A 25,441-nucleotide genomic window follows, 5' to 3' on the forward strand; every position below is an offset into this window, starting at 1 on the left:
GTAGAGATATGGAGGCCATTAGACCGAGAAAACCTCGTCATGTTAATATTCACACTTGTTTATTTCCTGAACTTGTCCGACCAGCGAGTGATCCCAAGAATGCGCTAGCTTGTAACTTCCGTAAAAACCAGGAACTGGAAAGGCAAACGCGTGGATCTAAACAGGATCTACCGCGTTTGAAAGGTTTAACAACCTTTCCACGCCTAGAATGATAAAAGCAAGCTCCTACCCGGAGCTAGCTCTCTTTTGATTCTGACACTCATCGACGCTACATGGATAACTAGTCCGATTACTCTACAACACGTTTTACACTGCTAACTACGACGATGGAACACGGAGTTACCGCTGCCTAGCATGCTACAAGGCGCAAGGGATCGCTTGGCTTGGTGAACTGAGGATCGCTGGATAGAACCTTGGAACTGTCACGATTCGGTCTGCGAGAAGCATTAGGACAAGACAACACACACATCTACCAGGTATGAACAAGCGTGAATAACCTTTTTCACCAACTTTCCATATCTCTACCCTCCTACGGAGCAGGTTCAGCCATCAAACATTATTAAGCTCTACCTAAATGTTTAAATGAAACTTCCCTGTGACCTCAGAGCCCAGGTAAAACGGGCTTACAACAATATATATGAGTGTAGCACAGTAAATGATGCTTTCGACAAATTTCATTGCATATTTTCTTACTATTTTGATGTAGCCTTCCCAAAGAAGGAAGTTAAAGGGGTAACACAGAAAGAGAAACCTTGGATCACAAAAGGAATAAAGATAGCTAGTGATAGAATGAGATTCTTAAACAGGGCTAGGAAAAGCACAGCTGTAACAATTGATTTTGAAGAATACTTCAAGAAATACAAGTCAACATATAAACGTGTGTTACAAGCTGCAAAGAAAGGGCATAATGGGAAACTAATTTCAGACTCTTGAAATAAATCCAAAGCAATGTGGAGCATAATAAAAAAAGAACTGCAGGGAAATTGCAAAAAACTAGAAAACATCACACTTTATCAAAATGACACAAATGTAAGTGATCCTTTGGTAGTGGCAAACTTTTTTAATAATTACCTAATCAATGTAAATAAGGATAAAGTCAAAACCAATCAAAACTCTGGTAAGGTTAAAATGAATACACATAGTGCATCAATGTTTCTACGCCCAGTCTCTGTTGAGGAACTGACAGACATCATCTTAAAAATGAAGAGCAAATGGTCAACTGGCTTGGATGAAATTCCATCCTCAATTATAAAGAAATGTCACACCCATATCCTACACCCACTATGTTATCTAGTGAACCTATCCTTTGTTACTGGTGTGTTCCCAGATAAACTAAAACAAGCAAAAATCAAACCTGTGTATAAAAAAGGGGATAAGCGTAGTGTAGATAATTACAGACCCATAGCTCTGCTTTCACCCTTCTCAAAAATCATGGAAATTGCAATGAATATACAAATTACAACTTTCTTAAATAAAAACAACATAATATCTAAATCACAACATGGTTTCCGTAAAGGTAAATCAACAACTACAGCAATATTTGAATACGTCGAACATGTCAGACAACTCCTGGACAATAGGGAACAGTGTGTAGGTCTCTTTCTTGATTTATCAAAAGCTTTCGACACAGTACCGCATGACCAACTTCTGAAAAAATTAAATCACTATGGAATAAGGGGTATAGTAAACACCTGGTTTAGATCTTACCTGCAAAATCGCAGTCAAGCTGTAGAGATCTTACATGTAGAAGGGACAAATACCAATGCATCTTCCCATATCTCTAGGCTAGAAGAAGTGACATGTGGTGTTCCGCAAGGCTCTATTCTAGGGCCAGTACTATTTACCATATACATAAATGACCTGCCTTCAAACTTACCCTCAGTTAAAACTACCTTATATGCAGATGACACGAGCATTGTGATAACTGGCAAAAATGAACAAATTCTAAATTCAAATATAAAAAACATCTCAAACAAACTCTGCAAATGGTTTCCCACAAATAAGTTGACGATAAATAAAAACAAAACTTTAGCAATAAAATTCCATCATTCAAGAAATAAGAACAATGAAGAACCAGTAATAAAAATAGAAAATGAACACGTCAAATATACAAATTCCATAAAATTCCTGGGTATTTGGATACAGGAAAATCTCAACTGGGACATACATATAGAGCACCTAGCAGGGAAATTAAGCAAAACCATATATGGTATACGAACCTTAAGAACCATAATAAATAGGGAGACAATAAGAATAACATATTTCAGTCTTTTCCAGTCACAACTAACATATGGAATTGTATTTTGGGGGAATGCTAGAAACAGTGCAAAAATTTTTATTTTGCAGAAGAGAGTAGTACGAATTATGGCAGGAAAGAGAATAAATGAACCATGTAGGAAAATTTTCAGGGATCTTGGCATTCTACCATTACCTTGCCTATATATATTACATTTACTGTGCTATGTAAAACAAGATATGTCTAGTTTCTCCAAACGTATCAAGGAAGTACACCAATACAACACAAGAAAAAATCACAATCTGGTTTTACAAACTCATAATACCACTCTCCTTGAAAAAGGTCCTAAATTCGTAGGTATCCACCTGTATAATAAATTACCTGATCACATGAAAACAATGGAATCAACTACCCAATTTAAGAGGGAATTAACAAAATTCTTATTACGACATTGTTTTTATTCAATAAATGAATTTCTAAATTTGTAAATATTAAATTACATAAATTGTCAACAAAGAGGGTTCGGTTGTACAGAAAATGGAATTATACTATTTATATTATCATGTATGAAGTATTCACTATATGCTATTATTGTGCCTAAATGATCATTAATCGGTTCTGTATATATATATATATTGCATTCTTCCATGTTGTATAAGTCACATAGTTACTTTTACATCTTATTTTTACACTAAAAAAAAAAAAAAAATCTTTCCTTATTATTGTGCTGGCCTTAAATATTGTATGTAATTTCACTCCAATAGTGTATTCTTCCTCTATTTAGATTTCCTTCATGCAGAAGTTTTTCAAATCATTGCTGTAATTCTTGTCTATAATTGTATTAATATTTTATTAGTGTATTTGGTTTTCCTTCATGTAGTAGTTCTTAAAATCATTACTGTAATCCTTGTCTAAAATTGTATTAATATTTTATTACTGTATGAATTGTTATATGACGATTTCCATACCTATGGACATAGGTCAACGGAAATAAAGAATATGAATATGAATATGAAGGTAATGCCCACTACAGGGAAAAGCACGGAATGGAACCTGAAATTTCCATGCAGATGTCTACAGGTTATCTTGAGGGTTATAGCCCACTGTGATGCCGGAAGCGGATCTGTTGAATTCTGTTGCCGCAATTCCAGCATCTTAGTGGGCATCAAGCTTCACTCCCCAGAGTTTCCTCCAGGTACCCACTTTCTACGGTGCTGTGAGGGTGCCAGAGCAGCTTGAAGAGGTGGAAAAAATCCCAGTTCTACCCTGTTGGGGATTGAACCTGGGTCTCTCACATGGTTTCCTATCGACTGAGCTACTGCGGCTCATAAATATATAATTTAAAAGCCTAATTTACTTTAACCTAACTAAACACACATGTTGGAATTGAAAACATTTTTTCTCTACCAACATTCTAATTACTTATTGAATCAATAGTAAAATGCATGCATATTCCGATTTTAGAAGAGTTCACATATTGATTAGAATTCAGTAATATTACTTTCTGTCACACACACACACACACACAGAGCATCTACATGCATTATGATAAGAAAGAATAGACAAAAAAACAAATACAGTAATAGTACATCAGCATGGAAAAGTAGAGAATAATGGTTTAAAAAATGAACATGAGATCAAAATTCTGGTAGGAGTAATAAAAAAAAAAGTTATGAATAAATAGCTACCTTTCTGTACACCAATTTCATCTGATGTTATTCTCTTCTCAAACATGCTATTGGCTTGAATGCTCTTATCAGCTTTTTGTTCATGTTCTTGAATACCAACACTTTCTGGAACTTCTTGACTTGAAACTTTGGGTCGAATCGTCAACTGATCAAAATTCAGTCTTTGTATTATCTCTTCCAGCACTCCCTTTTCCTTCAGACGATTTAGGACTACCTCTTCCGTAGGCTGACTCTCAGTTCCACCATCCTTCATTGATTCCAAAATTAATTTTCTTACCTGAGAATGAATGCCAGCCTGAAATAGAAAACACTTAAGGAATTCAACCGATATTGCAGCATATCTTCCCCAGCATACTGTTACCCTGTAAGTATCGGGGAAAGGGTAAATAGGGCATTCAATCATTACCTTTGTGACTAGCGATTGGATTAAAACATTCATAATGAACTGATGTAATGAAATTATAAAGTACTTTATGGTGTCTGCTAACAAATGAAAAAGTGTTACGTGTGACACTTTAAAACTGTAGCAAAGTTTGACCTCATTTGTCTGTGATGTATATTGGCTACATACGTTAGTAATTTCTTTGTTGGTGAAATATGCAAATTATATGCATTCAGAAATATTTAAACATTCATACAATTATAATTTTCAGCTTAATTCATTTTGTTATTTACATGGAGTAGGACCACGTTTCAGAATGCCCACATACAATAATACATCAACATCACATGTACAACTTTCTCTGGACTTTTGCAGAGGGCAGCACCCATCCCACTGCTTGTCAACTGTGTTCCCAGCTAAATTTGCCCTGTGCATAACACTTTACAGATAAATATTTACATGGGAAATTATATACCATCTTACTTGCCCTTGTACTGTCAAAATATTTGATGACTGGGGATAATGTGTACTATTAATAGATATTACATACATGGAACTTTTCAGCATGACAACAATTCCCTCCAGTGCAAACACTAAACCTACATATGTCTGCATCATCGTACAGCCATGTAGAGAAAAACACTGGATGGTAATCTTGTTCCTATGTACAAGTCGGAGAGTGTTTGCATTCTAATCATGCTCCAAATACTGTGATCATAATCTCTGCATCTATATTCTTACGTAGTAGTAAATGGAGCTTTTGACTTCACAACCATGTCTTGAAATACGTGATTATGTTGTAAATTCAAGTTACAAATTACAATTTTTAGTAGGCTATGATTGTAAGAGTGCTTGTGTAACATACTTTTAAGGTAGTGGTTCAAATTGTTTTATGATATCAAATTTTCCTAGCAGAAAGACTAAGTGATATCAAATTTTCCTAGCAGAAAGATTAAGTGTCGTAGAATTTTGGCAATCATTATCACACAAAACTTAAACCTTCTTTAATGAGCACTGTTTGGATTTTGGAAAAAAAAAGAGTTATTTATTTTGGTAAAAAAAACGTGAGCATGCACGTCCCTATGGACAAGGTATTCTCCATGATAGAAGGAACAGCAAGTATCGTAGAACAGTGGGAATGAATGTAGAAGTAATTTGGAATCTTCCTGAAACTAATCAGCACAGTTTTGATTTCGAAAAAGTCCAATTATGGGTAAAATAAGATGTTACAGGTACCTTGTGCAAAACTCCCCATTTTGCATGCTTGATGCATTACACAGACTACCACCTAGCCTAACTACGAAAGCAATTAGGGATACTTTTTAATGCTAAGAGAACTGAACCTGACCCACCTAACCTAACCATGAAAGCATTTAGGCATATTATTCAATTTCTAAGGGAACTAAACCTGACCCTCCTAACCTAACTACGAAAGCAATTTATTGAATAAAATCTTAGAACATTTTGGCGGTAAGAATTAGATGGAAGTGAAAAACCAGTGTCAAGGAAACATGCAGGAACGGATCGATAAAATTCTGCAGTAAATCGACATCGAATGTACCATGTAAGAAATGCATACGTAACATGATGAAATCGCGATAAAACAAAAAGAACTTGGGCCCAAACTTATTTCCAGTAATCTAAATGACTTCTTACTCCTCCTACAAACTCTTAAAAGCAAGAGATAGAGCTGAACTTCGCCCATGCATGAATAAATCATTTCGGTAACAGTATGGTATAGTGAAAACACATTTCTTCAAATTTACAGGAGAAACTACTTATGGAACTGAGTTTCTGTAGACTTTTGGAAGCTCGTGGAAGTGTTCTCTCCCTTCGTTCAACTTATTTGGCCGGTAAATCATGTATTTTTCGACATTCATGTATCTCCGATGCACGATAGCTCTTGCCACCATTACCGTCGACTAAGTGAATCAAATGTTCCGTGTGTTCAATTGTGTAACCACCTGTTAGTGTAGCAACCACGCGGTAGTTTTACAAGATGACGTGAGGGGCTTTTTTTCCCCCCATTTAATTTTCTATGTTTGCCTAACCTAACCTTCCAAGAATGGTTTGTGGATCAATTTTTGCTCAAAAACCTTCTGTGAATAGTTTGTGTGGCATTTTTCGGTTAATAAGTGTTAGTGTAGCAACCATACGGTAGTTTTAGAAGATGATGTGTGAGCGGGTGTTTTTTTTCCAATTTAATTTTCTATGTTTGCCTAACCTAACTGAACCTAACTCCATGCTGCTGCCGCCATTTGCTTTCTACACGAGAGCACAATACGAGCTATTGCTGCTGCTACAACATGATGTGTCGAGGATGCGTCTTGAAGTTGTTTCTGGGTGTGGAAGATGACGTGGAATTTGTAAATCCGATGTTGTCCATATATGCTAAATTGAACGAAAGGAGTGCTAATCGAACCTAACCTAACAGGCCTAACCTAACCTAGTAGGCATACCTCGTCCCCGTGATGGTTCGTGGGGCTATCGTATGTAAGAAATAGACATTATTTTCATTAGAAATCCATTATTTCACCTAAAGAAATGTTCTGCAACGCAGAATAGTACGTTATCAATGTAAAAAATTGCAAAATGAATCATTGATAGGTGTCTCCGGTATAGTAAAGTAGTACCTCAGATTTTTACCAAAACTACACTAGCCAAGTGATAGAATAAGAAAGCATATATATGACTGTTCTGTTATAGTTGAATAAAAGTGCAACGAAAAGAAATGAGAGTGGATCAATTCGAATTAAGAGCTCCATGTAATTTGCGGGGTTGGGGAACTACACAGATTACATTTTCGAAATAAATTAATTACGTGTTAATTCAAAACTTGGGCTGAAATATATAAATAACGGTACCACAGATTCTTAGACATGACTAACGAAATTGTAATCATTGTTTACCTGCTTCAGATGGTTTTGAATTGTAAGTTTTACTTGAGACATTTTTTCTGGCAACAATGACATCGTTAGGCTCAACTTGCAACTACACAGCTGAGCCTTACAGGTACATTATAAATTTTCCTGACAAGAAGTAACCCCTTAGTTTTTCACAAGGTTCTTTCCATTTTTCAAACTCCATTTCGTTTCCTTCCTGCCGCCATCATTATACACACAATGGTGCTAACTCGACTGGCTTGAAATATCTCGGGTGCTAATGCGAAGTTTTTCCTAAAACTGTCGGCGAAGAACTAACTAAACATCACAATAGAAAAGTTATGACATCACGTCATCTATTTGTCTGTGTCTGTACCAAAGAGCTCTTTGGTCTGTATTGAGCGACCACAAGGAAAAAAAAACCTTTGACGAAAAGTCCTCGCGCAGCTTTCCCTTCTTCCTTTCAGCTTTGGGCCAAGAAAGCATGGTCCACTCTCCCCTTCCCCTCCAAGCGGGAGTACCACCATAATAGTACGTACCACAGATTAGGAGTACACTGCACAGGAGTCGAGGGTCTGCGCAGGTTTTTTTCTTGTGGTTCCACTATACGTACAGTGGGATCCATGAGTTTTAGCGTGAAAATTGTCCATGACTATTTTCATTAATTTTTTTCATATCCCGTGTGTGTTTTTAAGAGATGGATTTTATGTATTCTGGTGCAGAAGTTGTCAACAGCTTATTTTGAGTTCATGATGAACATGATGATGGACAATTTGCACGGTAATACTCATGGATCCCACTGAACGTACCATCGATAAACTACTAGAGGCATGTATGCAGACGTGGGGAAATAAGAGGGAAGTCTAACACCATTTGATAAGAAACATTTAGTACTAGTTTACTATCCTTCGGACACATTTATTTATTTTTACAGAAGAAACTACTTACCATAATAAGTTTCTGTAGCATTGTCGAACATCGGGAAGGTGTTTTGTGTGATGTGGGAATGTTTCATAGCTGAAATTCATGTTGTTTGTTGAAAATTAATTCTCCGACGGGGAATAGCTAGCCCCACGAACCGTTGGCGCATGGATATGTTAGTTCTGTTAGGTTAGGATACATAGTTAAAATTTGGTGTCGTGTTAGTATCAGGATCTAGAAATTGGAAATAATTGTGAACCATTGACGCTAGCCCCACAAACCATTGGCGCTAGCCCCACGAACCATTGGTGCTAGCCCCATGAACCATTGGCGCTAGCCCCACGAACCATTGATGCTAGCCCCACGAACCATTGACGCTAGCCCCATAAACCATTGACGCTAGCGCCACGAACCATTGACGCATAGCCCCACAGGTGTCCGAAGGATAGTAAACATTTACCGAAACATTTATCATGCATATTAACTAGGGGTATGTGTGGTCTCGACTTCGGGAAATGAGTTTCCGACTTTTCGGAAGTATGAAAATTCAACGACGGTGTTCGAGATTTTTCACTGTCTGGAAATTTCAAACATTTTCCTGCCCCGAACGTAGAAAATCTCGTCCAATATTATCATAGAGTCAGGGTGGCATTTGTAGAGGGTGATTGTGAACTTCCCCTATTGCATGTATCCTGGATGTTACTAGCCCTTGAGATTGAGAAGAGGGGCAATGACTTAACCAGAATTTTCTAAGCACGGTTATGTCTAGTAGTCAGTTCTATATTTTCCCTGTACTTGATCTTTATATTTATTGATACCCATTCATGAGATTACAACAGTGGCTGTGATTATGGAGGGGGGGGGGGTTGTTGCTTCCCATTTTTGCCCCCTAACGCTAAGCCTTGTCTATCAAGAGAAGTAAGCTGTCCTCCCCCTTTCAGTTTTGCCACATAATCGCGCCGCTACTGGATCACAATGTTGTACACTATGGAGCGACCACAAGCAAAAGAACCTTCGGCGAGACGTCAACGTGCAGCTTCCCTTCCATCAGTTCAACTCAGCCCACAAGAAAGCTTGCTTCACTCCGCCCCTGCCCTCCACTCTGGAGTAAGGTGCACAGAAGTCATGGGTCTGCACAGGCTCTTTTGCCTGTGGTCCACTATAGAAGGAGTTGCAGGGTTCATAGCATCCCCCTTTAGCCCAGCATTCCTACATTTAAAAAATTACAGATCACTAAATGCGTTAGGGGAAGTTTGGGCCATGCTTGGAGTTCGCTGAAAGGATGCTCCTATGGTTTGACGTGGTGACAATGAGACAGCTGAGGAGGTGCCACCCCGCTCGCACCCCTTTAACTTTGAACATTGATAACGGTAGAAATATGAAAGTATTGAATAAAATATTTCAGTCTAGCATTCTCTTCATGACTGAGTAACAGTAATTTATCCACACACCCCTGACACCCCTTAAAATTGACCACTATTGCCCAATATATGGTAATTTTGGTTCTAAATTTAACCTTCCACCCCACTCCCTAAAACATGGACTTACACTGACCAGGTGGAAATTTCTGGTTGAACCTCTGCTGAGTAACCATAATGGCCTGGGATCTGTGAGTGTTTCTTAGACACAGTGATTTATTTTATTTTTGCTTATTTTATTTTTCAAGTATATTGTCACCCAATATTTAATAGTGCGTACTGATCTGACCTGATATTGTGTTTGTATTTGAGTTATTTTATGTCACTTTTCTGTCACTTTGGGTAGTGGTTCTTAGATGAAATGGATGAAGGGACAATCACACACGTACATGGGAAGACAGAACATGCAGTGCTTCAGATTTGATGTAAAAAATGTAGGCTTAATCCAATTTAGCCCAACTAGATACTGCATAAAGTATATGTAAAATATTTTTACAAAGAACCTTTATTCATCAGACATTTTATTTGCTTTGAAATTTAAAATTTGGAGCCTAATCTCATTCATTTTTAAAAGTTATTAAGGCATGTACTGTACTGCAATCACTACATATGTGAATAATTGATTTGAATGAAGCAAAAGGGGAAAAATATAAATAATACCAACAGTTGTAAACTGATAAAGTTATTGGTTTGATTGATTGATTGAGTTGGTGTTTTAAGTCCACTTTATGGACAGTAAGGCTAATTGGGACTGGACCTACAGTTAAAAGTGGGATCCAAACCACTATGTGCCTCCACCATGTATCAAACAAGGAACCCCTTGATTACAAGGCAACAACACTACCACTGCGCCATCGAGGAGGCCTGATAAATTTATTGGTGTTGTGGGATTATTAAAGCCATAAATCTAACAACCATAACTTGGTTTATGCCTATAACTTAGAAATAGCACCTATAAGAAGTAACATTTCACTCTGCCTTATTTGTCTTAAGCAAAATACACTTTAACATAATTCTCATTTTTCAGATTAAAATGGACAAAGGAGTGAATCCTCCCCCAAATGACTCGGGTATACAGGCACCACAAGAAGTGGTCACTTCATCTGCTTTACAGAAATGTTTATTTAGGATTCAGGAACAGTTGCATCAACTTCAAAAGTCTGTCAACCAGAATGTCCAAGAATATCCAGGTAAATTGTAAATTCTTGTGATGAATGAATATAATTTATTTGATGTTACCTGTTTTGAAAGTGTTTCACATAACAAAGATAGGCAATCTTCACAGTACATCAATACAAAATCATCCCCAAATATAAACTTGGCTATTTCCTGATGCCTTAACTCAGATAAAAGTATTTTTACACGGTGGAGGATAGTGGCTGGCTTGGTAGTCAAGCATGTTGAGTGCCTGACTCATAAGCTTGCTACCAAAGGTTCATGGTATGATTCCTGTCTAGAACGTGGATGTTGTATTGTGTTTGCCCTTTCATCTGTTTCATACAGTTATCATTTATCCTTATTGCAGTAGCAGATCCAGTAGTTAACAGTTGGGAGGTAGTCAGTCAGGTCATCTCACTGAGAATCAATTCTAACCTACACTTGCACTGTTTTATATAAACAATATATAGTACTGTAAACAGAAACAAAGTTGTTCAATATTAGAGATCCAGGGCTGGAATAGATGGTTATTATTGTACGACGTTATCATAATATAGTTACCATTTCCATGCTAAACTAAACTATAAGATTAGGAGTAAAGCGAATAAACAAAAAGGCAAAAACCTATTATCTCAAATGGTCTCGGATTGGATCCTCTTTTACAGTGGTTCATCTCCAAATTTAAGCTGTAGGTCCAATTCCAATCAGCCTATCATGAGCACCTAAATTGGTCTTTAATCACACATTTTAAAAATATTCTCGAGCCCTTTAAACTTGATGATAAAAGACAGAATATTTGAGCATTCAAAAATATTTGGCATAATAACATGTCCAAATTGTGGCAGTTGGGAGGAGCAATTGCACCTATCATTCTCCCTGTAGATCCATGCCTGTCCCATTGTCATTATTAACTTAATGAAGTAGAAAATACCAACAAACAATTGGTATACTGTAAGCAGCCCCTCCATTTAGGAAGTGAAGAACTTCCTACAGTTCATTTGTACTTATTTCCAGTTCTCTACTTTTTAGGAGTTTAATGCGTGTTATAAAATTATAAGTGCAATGTACGTACAATTGCCTAGGTTAGCTATTGTCAAGAGTTGACTGCTCTCGCTCACTCCAGCAGCAGCCAAAAGATGAGAGATACAGGCTTGCTGCACTTGCTGAGGAATATTGTACAGACAGATGGGTGAGGCATGGAAGGGAGGGGGGAAGGTTGCGAAGATCGATGAGAGCCGAGGAACTAGCGGCAAACCTTTTTACAACCATCCCCTAACTTTTCTTCATCCTGCCCAATTTAGTTCATCAGGAAATTCTATGGTAAGAAATCAGTAGAAAGTTGGGGATAAACAATTTTCTCAAACCTTTTTAAGTTCTATGTTGAACCCATGTAATTTGTTGCACCATTTTAAACAATTTTGGGGGAAATTTACACTATTACATAACTGTTAATAATAAGTAATGCAAGTTCAAAATTCTAGAACAATAGATGCAGAATTACAATTATCAAAATTAATAGTAAATCCTAGCACAATTTAGAAGCATTTAGCATAATTTCAAAGTTTAAGCAGCACTTTTTATTATCGTCAATCCACACGATGACAGGGAGGAGGAAGAAAATCGAAATTCTTGCAAAATCTGAAATATTGTCAATGTTATTTTCGTCGGTTTTTATAGGTTCACATTTAAATATTTCACAGTTCAAAGTAAGGAGCAAGGGCCACCTGCCATACCTTGAGCATGGGCCTGCAGCTAAGATTCTAAATTCAATTAATAGTACAAGCAATATGTGTGACAGTAATTTGATGCATTTTTCAAACCTTCCTCGGTTTACAATAAGCCACGAGTCGCCACTGATTGTAAGCATACCCTGATCCCCCTCCCTCCTTCTCCAAAGTCTTTCTCTTGCTTCCAACGTAGCGGCATTTTTTTTTGCCCAATTTTTGTGTGTTCAATGAACATGGAAAAAGCAGAAAATGTGCAAAGCTACTATAAGTATTGTTAATTATATTGTTTTCTTTCATTGCAGACTGGCTTTCTGCTGTTTCTAAAATCATCAGCAATCTCTATAGAAGTTATGAAGATTTTGGTAATCAAATCAAGGTTGCAGGTACCCGATATTCCATACAGAAGAAGGCATTTTCAAGAAAGAAGGAGGAAATTGCTGAATTAGAAGCAGAAGACCTTGAAAAAAAGATTGTGCAAGTTGAACAAGATGGTTAGTATAAAAAATGTGATAAAATATATTGGATTTTACTACTTTGTATTTTATTCATTTATTTACAGCTGTTGTTCTTTATGCTTTCAATGAATTACACAAACAACATGTTTGAAGCCGAAGCATCATGATAGAAATTTACCTTATATTGATACAGGTAGCACTCTCTTGTAGCTGAATAACTAGTACTCTTCCAACCTTAAAGACACAATATGTTCAAAGCTGTTATATGCATTATGAAAGAGATTTAGCTTACATTCATACATGTAGCACTCGCACGATACCTTTTTGTGAAAACTGCCCTTGGTTCAATCATCAATTGAACTCCAAAATTTTAGTGTCAAACCAGTATTGACAGAACAATTGGGGAATCTAGTTGGAAAGAAGAAGTAGATTCCATTCTAAAATAATTGGAAACTTTTGCCATGGGACTACATCCTATCCAGCTAAAAACCGCTTGGCAGGCGTTAACCACACAGAACTGTTGTGTTGCAGAGTTTTACACATTTTCAGCAAGAAACAATAGCGATTACTGCATTTATAATACCTAACATACTTTTTTATTTGAAATTTTGTAGTTGATTTATTACTGTGTGTGTTTTTAAATTTCTATCAGTTTCAACAAACATGTTTTTATTAATTTTCTATGTTACCAAGCTTTGCAATTTCTTTTCCAGAAAACGATAAATATTGTCGGCTTATAGCCTGTCTAGAAACTTCTAAGAAGGAGAAGGAACTTCAGAAGAAAGAGGAATTGAAGAATATTCATAGTTTGAAGGAAAAACTAAGAAAAATTACTGAAGAAACAAAACAAACAGTAGATAAGTTGTTAGTAAATATTTTAATGCAATAGTTGATTAGTTTCTTCTTTATATATAAACCACAATGCACAACAGATAAACAGCAGGATAAAAATACATTAACAATCTGTCCAAGCTTTCGACTCCATCTCAGAGTCATTTTCAAAGCTGGTCAATAGACAGAGAGAGAGGGAAGAAGCAGCAACTGCAATAGAGTTGAACACTTGGACAGATTGGTAATGCATTTTTCTTATTATGCTGTTTATTTGTCTTGTATTGTGGGTCACTAATATGTCTTTGTCAGCATGTGACTTAAGCAGTTTTTTTTTTTTATTGTCATATTGATAGGGTTATCGACATCAGTTTTCAGTTTGGTTACCTTGGATACAGAGCTTATCTTTAACTGACAGCCTCCTAACCAATACTCTATGTGACCAGGTTTCTTGAGATTATTATTATTATTATTATTATTCTTTGGCTTTTAGTAGTTGGTTTTGTAACATCATATTGTATATTATGAAATTAATTCTATAAATATGTATCGCATAAAGGGAGGGAGGGGTGCATGTCCGGAGTCAAACTGGTCAGTCAACTGATGCTGGTTGCTATCTCATTCACTTACTTGTAAAGGTGTCTGAATTATTTGACACGGGGGAATATTTTTCTTTACATGCTTTGTATGTAATGTTAATAACTTCTTTCCTTTCTGGTTGAATTCTTATTTGTTTATGACAAAAGTCTTATTAACAGAACGGTTTGTAACTTTCCATCATGGAGTATGAATGCAGCCATGCACTCCAGTACAGCAAGGCCAGCAGTGGTGGCACACAGCATAACTGTTTCAAATTAATTCTTTAACTTTTGGTTTCTCATTATTTCTTCCGGGTTGTCTCAACAGAATATCAACATGCAAGCCTCCAAGGTTCGTCCTTTTCTGATATGGGGCCATCAACACCCTCTCGTGGCATGTTGACGATACATCTGGATAGTATCACCCTGGCAATGCCACCAGGAGCCTGAAAAATACCCCAGCGACCTTGAGGGATACAATGGGAGGGAACACCTTCTATCGATTTTTCTCTGACTGCCCTTCCAAAGGCAGAAACACCAATGGTTGTATACCAGCAATGGTTTTTAGAACTTCTTGCGAAGCACCCCAATATTAGTGTGTTTTATACGGATGGGTCCAAGACAGTCAAATCAGTTGGTTGCACTTTCGTCCTAGACTCTCAAAGTTCCAGTTACTCGCTACATCCTGCCTGTTTGCCTGTTCCATCTATACGGCAGAGTTGTATGCTATTCTAAAGGCACTGGACTTTGCAGACGTCAATGGTCTGAGGAAAGTCCTTGTGTGCAGTGATTCGACCAGTGTGTTGCAGACTCTGGATTCACTGTATTCCCGGCATCAGGTAGCGCAACGCATATTTAGACAGCTTGTGTCATTATCTGCCAGTGCCGATGTCCACTTCTGTTGGGTTCCTAGCCACGTGGGCATTCAGGGGAACGAAGCAGCTGATGCTGCCGCCAAGTCTGCTGATGCAGTTGGCGACGTTCTCGTCCACCTTTTGCCAGCTAGCAACCTGCAGAATCTGTTCCATTGTTCTGTTCTTGACACTTGGCAGGCCGACTGGGATAGGAAAACAGGTAACAAGCTTGGCATTCCTCGTCTCGTCCTTCTTGGCGAGAAGAAGTTATTCTTACCCGCCTGCGTATAGGACACAGCCGTCTAACGCATGGTCACTTGCTACAAGGACTGGACCCTCCGTTGTGCCGTAGTTGTGACATTGTTTTAAGTGTTCGACACATTCTTCTTGAATGTGCCAATTTTAACAACCTCAGACAGAGTTTTAACATTCCAAAGGACTTGTCATCCATGTTGGGTGACAATGTCAGTGTTTTAAACAATGTTTTTAGGTTTTTGAGAAGAGCAGGTCTCTTCCACTGTTTGTGAGGTAGTTTTAAGCTTTCCTTACCTTTTTAATGTGTTGTGTTTGTCCAATGCAGGTCTGTTAACAACCTGCATTTTTATCCTTTTTGAGGGGCTTTTAAACCCCTTTTTTATCTTTTTAATTTTAGGTAAGGGTTTTAGATAAGGGGATCTTCTTCGCATTCATTGAAGGGTGCAAAATGGCCTGATGTGCCGACGCAGCCAATACTTTTAATTCAATCAATGGGAGGAAACATTGTGTGGAGACAAAGTTTGTTTTCCAACCCGTAAGGGCTGGAAGAAAGCCGAGAGTGCCATCGCTTCAGTCTGTTGATGTCCTCAGTGTTGCGAACTGCACGATTAAGTGTCCAAGTGTACTGTATATTGTCAGCGATGTAGCATATCCACCAAGCTAGTTAAAATTTATATTCATAAATAAACTATAAAGTTTCAAAACACAGGAGAAACACAAACATATGATTGCTGACATACAGATGACATATTCTATGTGAAGATAAACGTTTCCGAGCGTTCGATCTATTAAGACAGCTAACATGTTCATGGACACATCCGCCAAATAGAGTTGGTAAAACTCGCTGGCAGCGGTCACACTTTTTCAAGCACTTTGCGAGGTGAAAAGTTGTGGTTTTTCAGGCAGGTGAATTTCTACGTATTTGTTTGCTTCAAAAACTTTAGTGTTGACATTGTTTACTATTTACTACAGAAAGAACTATGTGGTGCCAAATTGGATTTGTGAATATTTCAAAATTCAGTGCATAGTTTTCCTTGTAATTTCTGTGTTATGCATAATAATTTAATTAATGTTTATACCATGAGTTTATTATCTATGAAAAAGGGGCAACGAATAAGACTTCATTAAAGGTACCATCCCAACATTAACCTGGAGATTCTGAGGAAAATCTCACGTCAGAATGACCATATTTCTTTAAAATATGAAAATATGAGCCACATGCAGTGGCACCTGATTAATAAGAGCTACTGTGCTATCGCACATTACTCAATTTGCTAAAATGAAAAGAAAGAAAAGGACAAATTTCATAGATTTAAGAAGTTGAATAAAACACTAAAGTAAAATTAAACTTCTCACTTTAAGAGGCTCAAAATTTTGCAGCACGCTATGTATTTTTCACACGTTGTCAACCTATAACAAATACTGGGCTATTGGCTTCATAGCGCCTTTTCACCTCGCGTTGTGTATGAATACACCCCCGTCACGCACCTCGGTTTTTACGGGGGAGGTAGGATCTCACCTCGGGAAGATTGTCTGCTAGCATGCTAAACACATCCATGGCACGGTAAGTGTTGTCATCTCTGTATAAGAAGAAAGTTTGCGTCAACCACCTCGTCTGTCAGAATAACATCTTATAATATCGTTCCCATGCTTTCTGAAGGTTATAACCTAATAATTATTAGATTAGTGTACATTTGTGTAATGTTTGCAACGTGTAATATATATTAGCACCAGCTGAAAGAGTTGGAACACAAATTGAAAGTATTGCTCAGTCTTTAATCTATTTTGGTGGTAAGTTGTACAGATTGCATATAGTTTTAAAACTAAGGTTAAAAGCAGTGATTGCAAAATATTTTATAGTTTATTCCACCTCTACCTAGAAAGAAACTATGTGATACAGACTTTTACAATTCCAGAAATTCTAGCTCTCTCCAAAAAGAAAAATTCCTCCGTATGCTAGCGGTTTCAAATGAAAGTGTTTGAGTCTGTGTAAGTAGGGGGAGGGTTCTCTCTCTGTTCCTTAGTGAAGGTTTCTTGGGGGCTGTCTTTTTGCACATAAGTTTCTAATGTTCAATAAGTCATGCAAGATTTCTCTTACCTTATCTTTACCAATATTGGCCATCTCAAATGTTGAAATATATAACATTATCCTCACATTTCAATGTCAAAAGATGTTCTGATGTTTGACCTTCCACAAACTGTTTCTGCCATTTTCTATATATATTACCAATATATTATACTACCACTATATAGCTTTATCATGTGCTTAGGCCTTCCCGATGGCATAGTGGTAATGGTGTAGTCTGGCTTTAATACCCAGTGGAGGCACATAGTGTTTCAGATCCAACTTTAAACTGTAGGTCTAGTCCTGATTGGCCTTTCTGTGCTTAGAGTGGACTTAAAAGCAAGCTCAAAATTTATCATGTACTCAGTTATAAGAAATTGAAACTATTTTGCAGACCAAAGCTTGAAGAAAAGTTGAAAAAAGAGAAAAAAGTTATTAACGACCTAGATGCACAAAAGCAAGGAGCAACAAAGAACCTAAAAGATGCCATGACTGTCAAAGCAAAAAGCAAAGCAGAATGGCAAGAAGCATACCAGAATGTAATGTCAAACGAGGAAGAAAAGAAATCGAAGACAACTTTAGAACAAGAAAAGACGCAAGTACATGAAGTAGAGTAAGTGTAATGGAATTAGTTTCTTTAGACTTTTACAATTTTAAATTATATTTGTGAGATAAAACTTTGATTGTTGTTTGTAGGTGATCAGTGACTGTTGATTCATACTGAATACAACTATGTATTTAGTGGGGGCCTAACAACCCCCCAGAAAAGTTGTCTAGTATTAATATTTGTGTACCATTTGTTGTACACTGTGAAGTTTATTTATTTCTGCAAAACATACTGCATGAAGATAAGGATTTGATTGGAATGCCTACAAAAATTAGTGTATAATTTATGTATGAATATACCCAAATAATTCTCTGAACATTAGTGACAATGGTCCAATCCTAGTTGGACATTAGTTATTAGTTAATTGGACATTAGTACCAGAGCTAGACAATATATTATGTCCAATTAATATTGCATGCTATGTATGTATATAACAACAACCCCACCACATGTGGGGTGCAAGGGATGACCCTTTCCAAAGACACAAAAATGCCAACCTCATTTCCACATAGTATGTACACCATGGACTGCATTTTGCAGACTAGTGAGGCTCTGGCGTCTGGACTCACAGCCAGTGTAATCCTCTGTAAGGCTCGTGTTTTGTTGTTCCTATATGTTTGTGATGTCATTCATCCATCTCTTCTTATCATCATTCATCTTCACCATCCTCTCATTCTTCTTCATAATTAGCCAAAACTGGCAGAAAAGTGAAGTAAAATAAACTAAATCAGTCAATCAACAACCACACACTTAAAATTCATAATCAGACTTTACTTTTTAGCTAACAATCATTTTGTTATCAAGTTGCCCCCTCCCACCAGATTTTTAATTCTTGCCCCTGCACTATGGCCTCTTAATACTAAGCTTTGTCTACCAAGAAAAGTAAACTTTCCTTGACCCCCCCCTCAAAGTTTTGGCACCCAATCCCACCACTGCATGAAACACTTGTGAGGACCTCTCCTAAACATATATGTAGACATATGCCTAACTGAATGAGATTGGATTTCTAATCCGTGTTATTTTTAACCCACTATTTCAGAAATTTAACTACCTCCATTTTTAGGGAATTAAATCTGTATTTGCATAATCATATTTAAGGGCTGACCTCTGCGCCAGAGTGGTTAGCACAGCAGGCTAGGACAACAAGGGTCCCAGGTTCGAATCCCAGTCTAGACATGGGTGTTCTTTGTGAGTGTCCCTTCATTAATTTCATATCATCACTCATCCTCGTCTTTGCAATTAGCCAAAAGTGTCAGAAAGACACAGTAAAATATCCCAAATCAATCAATCATTAGAGGCATGATCATGTGTCCTGTGGATTCTTAATTAAAATTCTCTTTTTTTTTTTTTCAATCTAGAAAGGACTTGATGCCGTTAATTGATCAAAACAAGAAACTAAGAGCAGAAATAGATTTTCTATCAAATACGAAATGCCAGTTGAGTAAGAGACTTGCATACCTCACTGAGCAGAAGCAAAACTTGGAGGTTGCATTGAAAGAGAAGAAAGAACATTTATTATCACTGCAGAAAGTTAACAGTCAGCAAAGAGGGAAATCTCAACTATTATCAGATACTACAATTTACATCATAACAGAACTGACAACTAGGGAAGATGACTTTGACGAGTTGATACGTCATCTAGAACATTCAATAAAGACCAAGATTGAAGAAGCAAATAAACTTCAGTGCATTGTTGACGATCTTGATGTTGAAAAGAAGGCTTTGTGTGTTCAGCTTATGGAAAGGTGAGTATTTATATCTTAACTACATTTTAATATATTATAGTTACATAGTATATAACAATATATAATATAAAAAAAACAGTTATGGGTTTCAAATTGTATAGGCTTCTACACTAGTTTGCCTGCTTTCTCAGTATATTTGGCCTCCCTGAAAAACTCATGCATTTTATGGACTGATATGGCAAATCAAGCCCAACATTTTCCCACATATTTTAGTATTTATGCTTAATATAAAGGTCAGGGTGTAAAATCAATGAAGACTGGTGGGGAGGGAGAAAGATGTTAATCTACACAAGCTGGTGCTGAAACCGGGGGGCCAGGGGCTCACCGCTTCCCCCAGTTCTCATTTTGCCCCCCCCCCCCCCATGATGGGCCCAATGTATAACTTTCAACATAATTTCATTTTGTAACAAAATATTATTTGTGTGATGGAAATTCCATTCTGTGGTAAGTTACGCAGGATTCTACTCTGAAATGATCATTTTACTCTATCTCATTCGTTTTACTCTATCTCATTATGTCTTTTTCTAAATACACAATTAGTAATGAAAATGCATGGTGATGGTATATTATGATTATGTGCGACAATAGAGGAAGAAGTGTTGTTGAAATACTGTAGTCCTCGTGTTCTTGAGTGAATCAGTCCATCGAAAATTAGGTAGGTGACTTTATTTTCTGCACGAATGTAAGCTACCTTTAACTTCCATTGTCGGCGCCTATTGATGGATGATGTAGCGGTTACCCAGTGGCGTAACCACAAGGGAGGCAGGGGGCATTCCCTACAACCTTGGACAGAAATAAATTCTACTGGGGCAAACATTGAAGTAAAAAAAAAGCAAGGCTAGCAGAATCTATGAGTAGTAGGACAAAAGGATACTCAGGATGGTATTAGTTGTCATGTATTTCTTGCATTTTTCTTCCAGACGGCCAAGGGCACCTGCAGGGGGGGGGGGGGGCAATGGCATCCTTCATGTCAATTTTTTTAAAAATAAAAAAATACATTTCATAAAATTTTCTTGCTCGCTTTGCTTGCAATCCACACTTCTCTTATTATTTTCTTAGTTTCATCAAATACAGAGTTGTAGCTAGCGGGCGGCGGGAGTTGGCTCTGAATGCCGAACAATCTAAATGAAAAAAGTGGTGAAAGAGATAATGCCATGGCACCCTATTAAATCAGTATTGTTTTTAGTTTGAAATAATTTGAATCTAAAAGTTTTCTTGCTCACTTCGCTCGCAATGCCATTGTTTTCTGTAATGCATTGTAAATTACCAGAGGGAAAAGGAAGACCAAATATGTACTTCAGATTGTTGCTGTTAAACAGTTTTGTCTTAAACGCATAAACAGTTGTTTGGGAGGAAAGGGAGCCTGCACATTTAAGATACAATTTACATCATTTTTGCTGTTGGTTTGTTATGAGGTGGGTGAATTGGTTATGTAGAATGCCATAGATATGTGTATTAAAGAAACTTTGAATACATACACAATTCAGTGTTAACATGTTGCATTTGTATTTTCTTATTTTACTTCGATCTATGTTGCATATGTGAAAAACATATGTTGAACATGAAAATTATACATGTCATATGTACAAAAATAATCATATTCGGAATGCATTTCTCATGTATTTTCTGTCTTTTAAAAGCACAGTTTGAGTACTTGTATTCCATTATAGCTAATGTGAAATTGAAAATATTGAAAAAATATTTAAAATAATTTGTTCCAACACAAATGCTTTAGCACCTACTTCTACCATGCCAATAACAGATGGTGGTACTCAATCAAGTAGTTCTGCTTGCATTCTTTTCCGTAGAAAGATGAATGCAGGAGGAATGAAACTTCCTGACGCACTCATACGACATACAGCAGTGATGGTTTGTCCATGTTCTCAAATGATTTAGCACCTACTTCTACCTCTCTTTGCGTCATTTGCGAGGATAATAACGTCTTTACTACTACTACTACTACTAATAATAATAATAGTAATAATAATATTGGCATGTTAATCCTGGTACTTTGTGTCGCCCCTGTCAACACATGCCTTTTAAACACTAAACTATTCACTCTATGTTATAAAAATCTATGTTGTTAAGAATTAGTGTTGAATCTTTTCTCTAAAGGTTGTTACATTTCTTTTCATAAAAATGTTATTGTTAATGTTACAATAGGTAATGAATTGTTTAACTTAAATCAGAAAAAATTGCTGAAACTATGGAAATATAAAACAACTATGTAGTAACCATGGTAAATTGTAAACAAAATTATGATATAAAAGAGCTAGACTTTTGTAAGCCTACGGAACATTCTCCTGGTCATCGAAAGGCTGATGGTTCAGGGGACATTGGGTTATATCTTGCTTCAATCTTCGGATTGGCTGGTGTACTTGTGCTCCATTTGACAGATATTCCACAAACCCAACTCTGAATAAGGTGTTCTCCTGCATCATCAAAAAGACCAGGGTTTTAAACTTCGGTACAACTAATTGTACAACTACAAGTTGTATCGGGTGAATTGTCTGTATATCATCGGAAGTTTAAATACATCTTCTAGTAAGAGATCTGGATGATCTTTTATTCCTAACCAATATAACCATGTAACCGGTGTTACCGCAGGTAACAGCAAAATATAAAGAAATTAAAACTTTTTAAAGTTTTTTTCTCAATAAAATAACAACATTGTTAAATAAGTTAACCGACAGCGTTGCAGTTGAGTGTATATTGCAGAGGGCATTTTTTCTGCAGCCGACCAAAGCGAAGAGACAGGCCGTTCCGCTACCCTCAAGAGGCAAGAAGAGGAAAGGGCGCTTGCCAATGCAGGGGAACAGTGGGGAAAGACTTGGAGGCAAGTGTGCTAGGGGGTTATTCATATGCCTGTTTAGGGGCCCTGTTGCCGCTGCAGCATACCGGATCAGCAAGTGTTGTCACATTGGATTTCCAGAAAAGAGCTAAATCCCGCCTAAAATGGGGATACTATTTCTCTGAAGCAACAAGAGCTAGACTGCAAAGCCAAAGCTGGATTTAACTACAACTGAGACCGTTTAGTACCGTGCATCCATTTCGATCTGCAGCCGAGAGATCGGGAGAAGCGTGGCGGGCAGCGCTGGCGGAGATGCCGACATTTGCGGCCTGTAATGCTCGCTTATTTTTACGGACATATCCAGACATTTATATAAATATTGCAAAACGAGCACTAACCTGGGTTATAATTCATCATCTGTAATTCATCCAAGTTCTGCAATTATATACACAAAAAAATACGCTTTAGAAGTGACGATAAGAGTCACAGATAATAAAACATTTTAATCATAGTTTTGACCAGCAACGTCCTGCTTAACTTTATATCCTTGAAAGAGTTTCGTGTCGATGGGGATCGTTTGGAGGTTTCGAATGTGCAACACTTTATCAAGATTACGCTGCCGACGAAACCATTAAAAGTCAATGGTTTTCGTGAGCTTCCTCGATGAAATTGGGGCAGCGTTAGAAAGTTATCCAAACAAACCTCTACGCCGTGTTTCACAGGAGATGGGAGTGTCAAAATCATCAGCACATACAGCCACTAAGCTACTAAAATTAAAACCATACTCTTATAACACAGGTTAGTGCTCGTTTTGCAATATTTATATAAATGTCTGCATATGTCCATAAAAATAAGCGGGCATTTCAGGCCGCAAATGTCGGCATCTCCGCCAGCGCCGCCCGCCACGCTTCTCCCGATCTCTCGGCTGCAGATCGAAATTGATGCACGGTAATAGACGAAAAGATAAGTACATGATGCGATTCGTGAATTGGACAAACCTTGCTCCAAAAAACTAAGTTGGCAACAGTAGTACGTACATCCGGACTTCCTCCCACTGCTGGAGGAGGGGAGTTCTGTCGTCTCTTCAACGCAGAAATATCAAACTGACCCGAATGAGTGGTTCTTCTTCCCCTTTCCATCTCTTTGCAAAGAAACAGAGATGGTTGACAAAGCTGGACTGCTATTTACTGAATTTTCGCGGTAACTCTCTCATGAGTGGTAGTTCTTTCTAGGAGTGATTCTGGCTAAATATATCATTGAGTGGATTTTTTTTTAAAAAAAATATCCAGATCAAAGGCATTTGGGGGGGGGGGGGGTAAGGTTGGAAATAATAACGTCTGATGGCTGGTAACACTTTTGAAAAAGTCACGGCACGCCACTGCAATATAGGATAATTAAAAAATAAATCCTGCACCACAGACCGCGCAAGGGCTTGATCCTACTAACCCTAAGAAGCCTTGGAGAAGTCCGATAAAAGGGTTTGTAACCACACTAACATAAAGCCCTACAAGCAGAAGGTGCATGTCAACTTGGCACTGTTTTATTTAATCAGGATTAGTATTTTTCTTACTTACATGCAAACATATGTGTGCTACTTCTTACTGCATTAACCCATTAGGTACCAGCGTCCTATAAATAGGACAGTTTATTTCTTAATTTTTATTAAATGTAAAGCTAAGTTTATGAACAAGCAATTGTTTTATTATTCAATCAAGCATATTAATAACTATGTTCATAATAAAGATAACAATTTGGGTTGAGAACAGCCAGTGGCGCAGGAACGGGGGGGTACAGGGGTACATTGTACCCCCGCAAATTTTTGAAGGGGGGTACTGTACCCCCTAAATGCGTAAATCGAGTTGTACCCCCTGTACCCCCCCCCCCTTTTGGTAATTTGACAGCAGACGGAAGGTGCTACTGTTAAAATTACCTATTATCAATTCGCCCAATAAAAAATGTATTATTGTTTATAAATTTTAAGCATTATAGTCCTTACCACAGAAATTCAAAACAGTTAATTGTAAACTTATTATACTACATTGTGCTTGCTACTAGTTAGTTCATTGACCTAAGTTCTTGGAAACCTCTTTAACGAGATGAAAATTGTTTAAAATGTGTGTGGAACGATGGAATTAGATTGACTCTCAGACAATTACGCTGCAGACGATTGCTGCTTTGCGTAAGGGGGGGTAAACATTTCTAAAGCAGTGGTCGCGTCGATTCGAAGATAAGATACAAATCTTCATCAGAAGAGTATATGACTGACCCGATTTTCTTTTGAATATTTATAATGGTATTTTCCGAAACGGAACACTTACACGAACGAGACGAGACACGACAGACCAACTTGGGGGAGGGGGGTTACAATGCACTCCTGTACCTCACCCATATTTTTCATAAATTTGTAAGAGGGTGTTGGGAAAACTATACTTAAACCTATGTATTAAGATATATATATTTTTTAAAAAAATAGAGTGCCGATTAGCCTATCTGAGAATGAGGTGAATTGGAATAAGTTTTCATAACTTCAGAGTGGAAACCGAAAGAAAAATAAGCACAAACAAGAACCAAGAACGAGAAGGACCTCACCACACAGGAGACGAGATGAGGCTGTGACAATTCTCGACTCATCGCATCACGATATCATTCCTAGGTGAAATGAAATCTTTCCTAGACATTTAAACAGGGTGCAATTTGCGATTTTATCAGAGGGGGGACTATTTTTTGCCTATGTATTAGCTATACTTATAATTGGACATAAATTGCTTAAAATCTTATTGTGATATCGAATGCAACGCAAACACAACGCCATTTTATGTTAAACTCTAAAGTCAAATTGTAAGAAAATTAC

At 37.3% G+C, this 25,441-nt stretch overlaps 2 protein-coding genes across 2 annotated transcripts in view; one reads left to right on the forward strand and one right to left on the reverse strand.

Annotated features, from left to right (window-relative positions):
• LOC146004643 (centrosomal protein of 76 kDa-like) overlaps positions 1-7,378 on the reverse strand; it is a 55,496-nt gene extending 48,118 nt beyond the window's left edge. Inside the window, exons 1-2 of the mRNA XM_083143584.1 lie at positions 7,216-7,378; positions 3,925-4,219 (exon numbers count right to left, since the gene is read on the reverse strand). Of these exons, the coding sequence (XP_082999710.1) occupies positions 3,925-4,219; positions 7,216-7,278 (358 nt within the window). The 5' untranslated portion in view covers positions 7,279-7,378. The remainder of the gene's footprint in view (positions 1-3,924; positions 4,220-7,215) is intronic.
• A 1,718-nt stretch (positions 7,379-9,096) lies between these two features.
• Positions 9,097-25,441, forward strand: part of LOC146004716 (uncharacterized) — a 64,663-nt gene continuing 48,318 nt past the window's right edge. The window contains exons 1-6 of the mRNA XM_083143711.1: positions 9,097-9,216; positions 10,555-10,717; positions 12,715-12,903; positions 13,581-13,731; positions 17,842-18,060; positions 19,413-19,799. Of these exons, the coding sequence (XP_082999837.1) occupies positions 9,097-9,216; positions 10,555-10,717; positions 12,715-12,903; positions 13,581-13,731; positions 17,842-18,060; positions 19,413-19,799 (1,229 nt within the window). The remainder of the gene's footprint in view (positions 9,217-10,554; positions 10,718-12,714; positions 12,904-13,580; positions 13,732-17,841; positions 18,061-19,412; positions 19,800-25,441) is intronic.

This window comes from Lepisma saccharinum, chromosome 1 (genome assembly GCF_977018435.1).
Source record: "Lepisma saccharinum chromosome 1, izLepSacc3.1, whole genome shotgun sequence".
Classification (NCBI taxonomy): Eukaryota; Metazoa; Arthropoda; class Insecta; order Zygentoma; family Lepismatidae; genus Lepisma; species Lepisma saccharinum.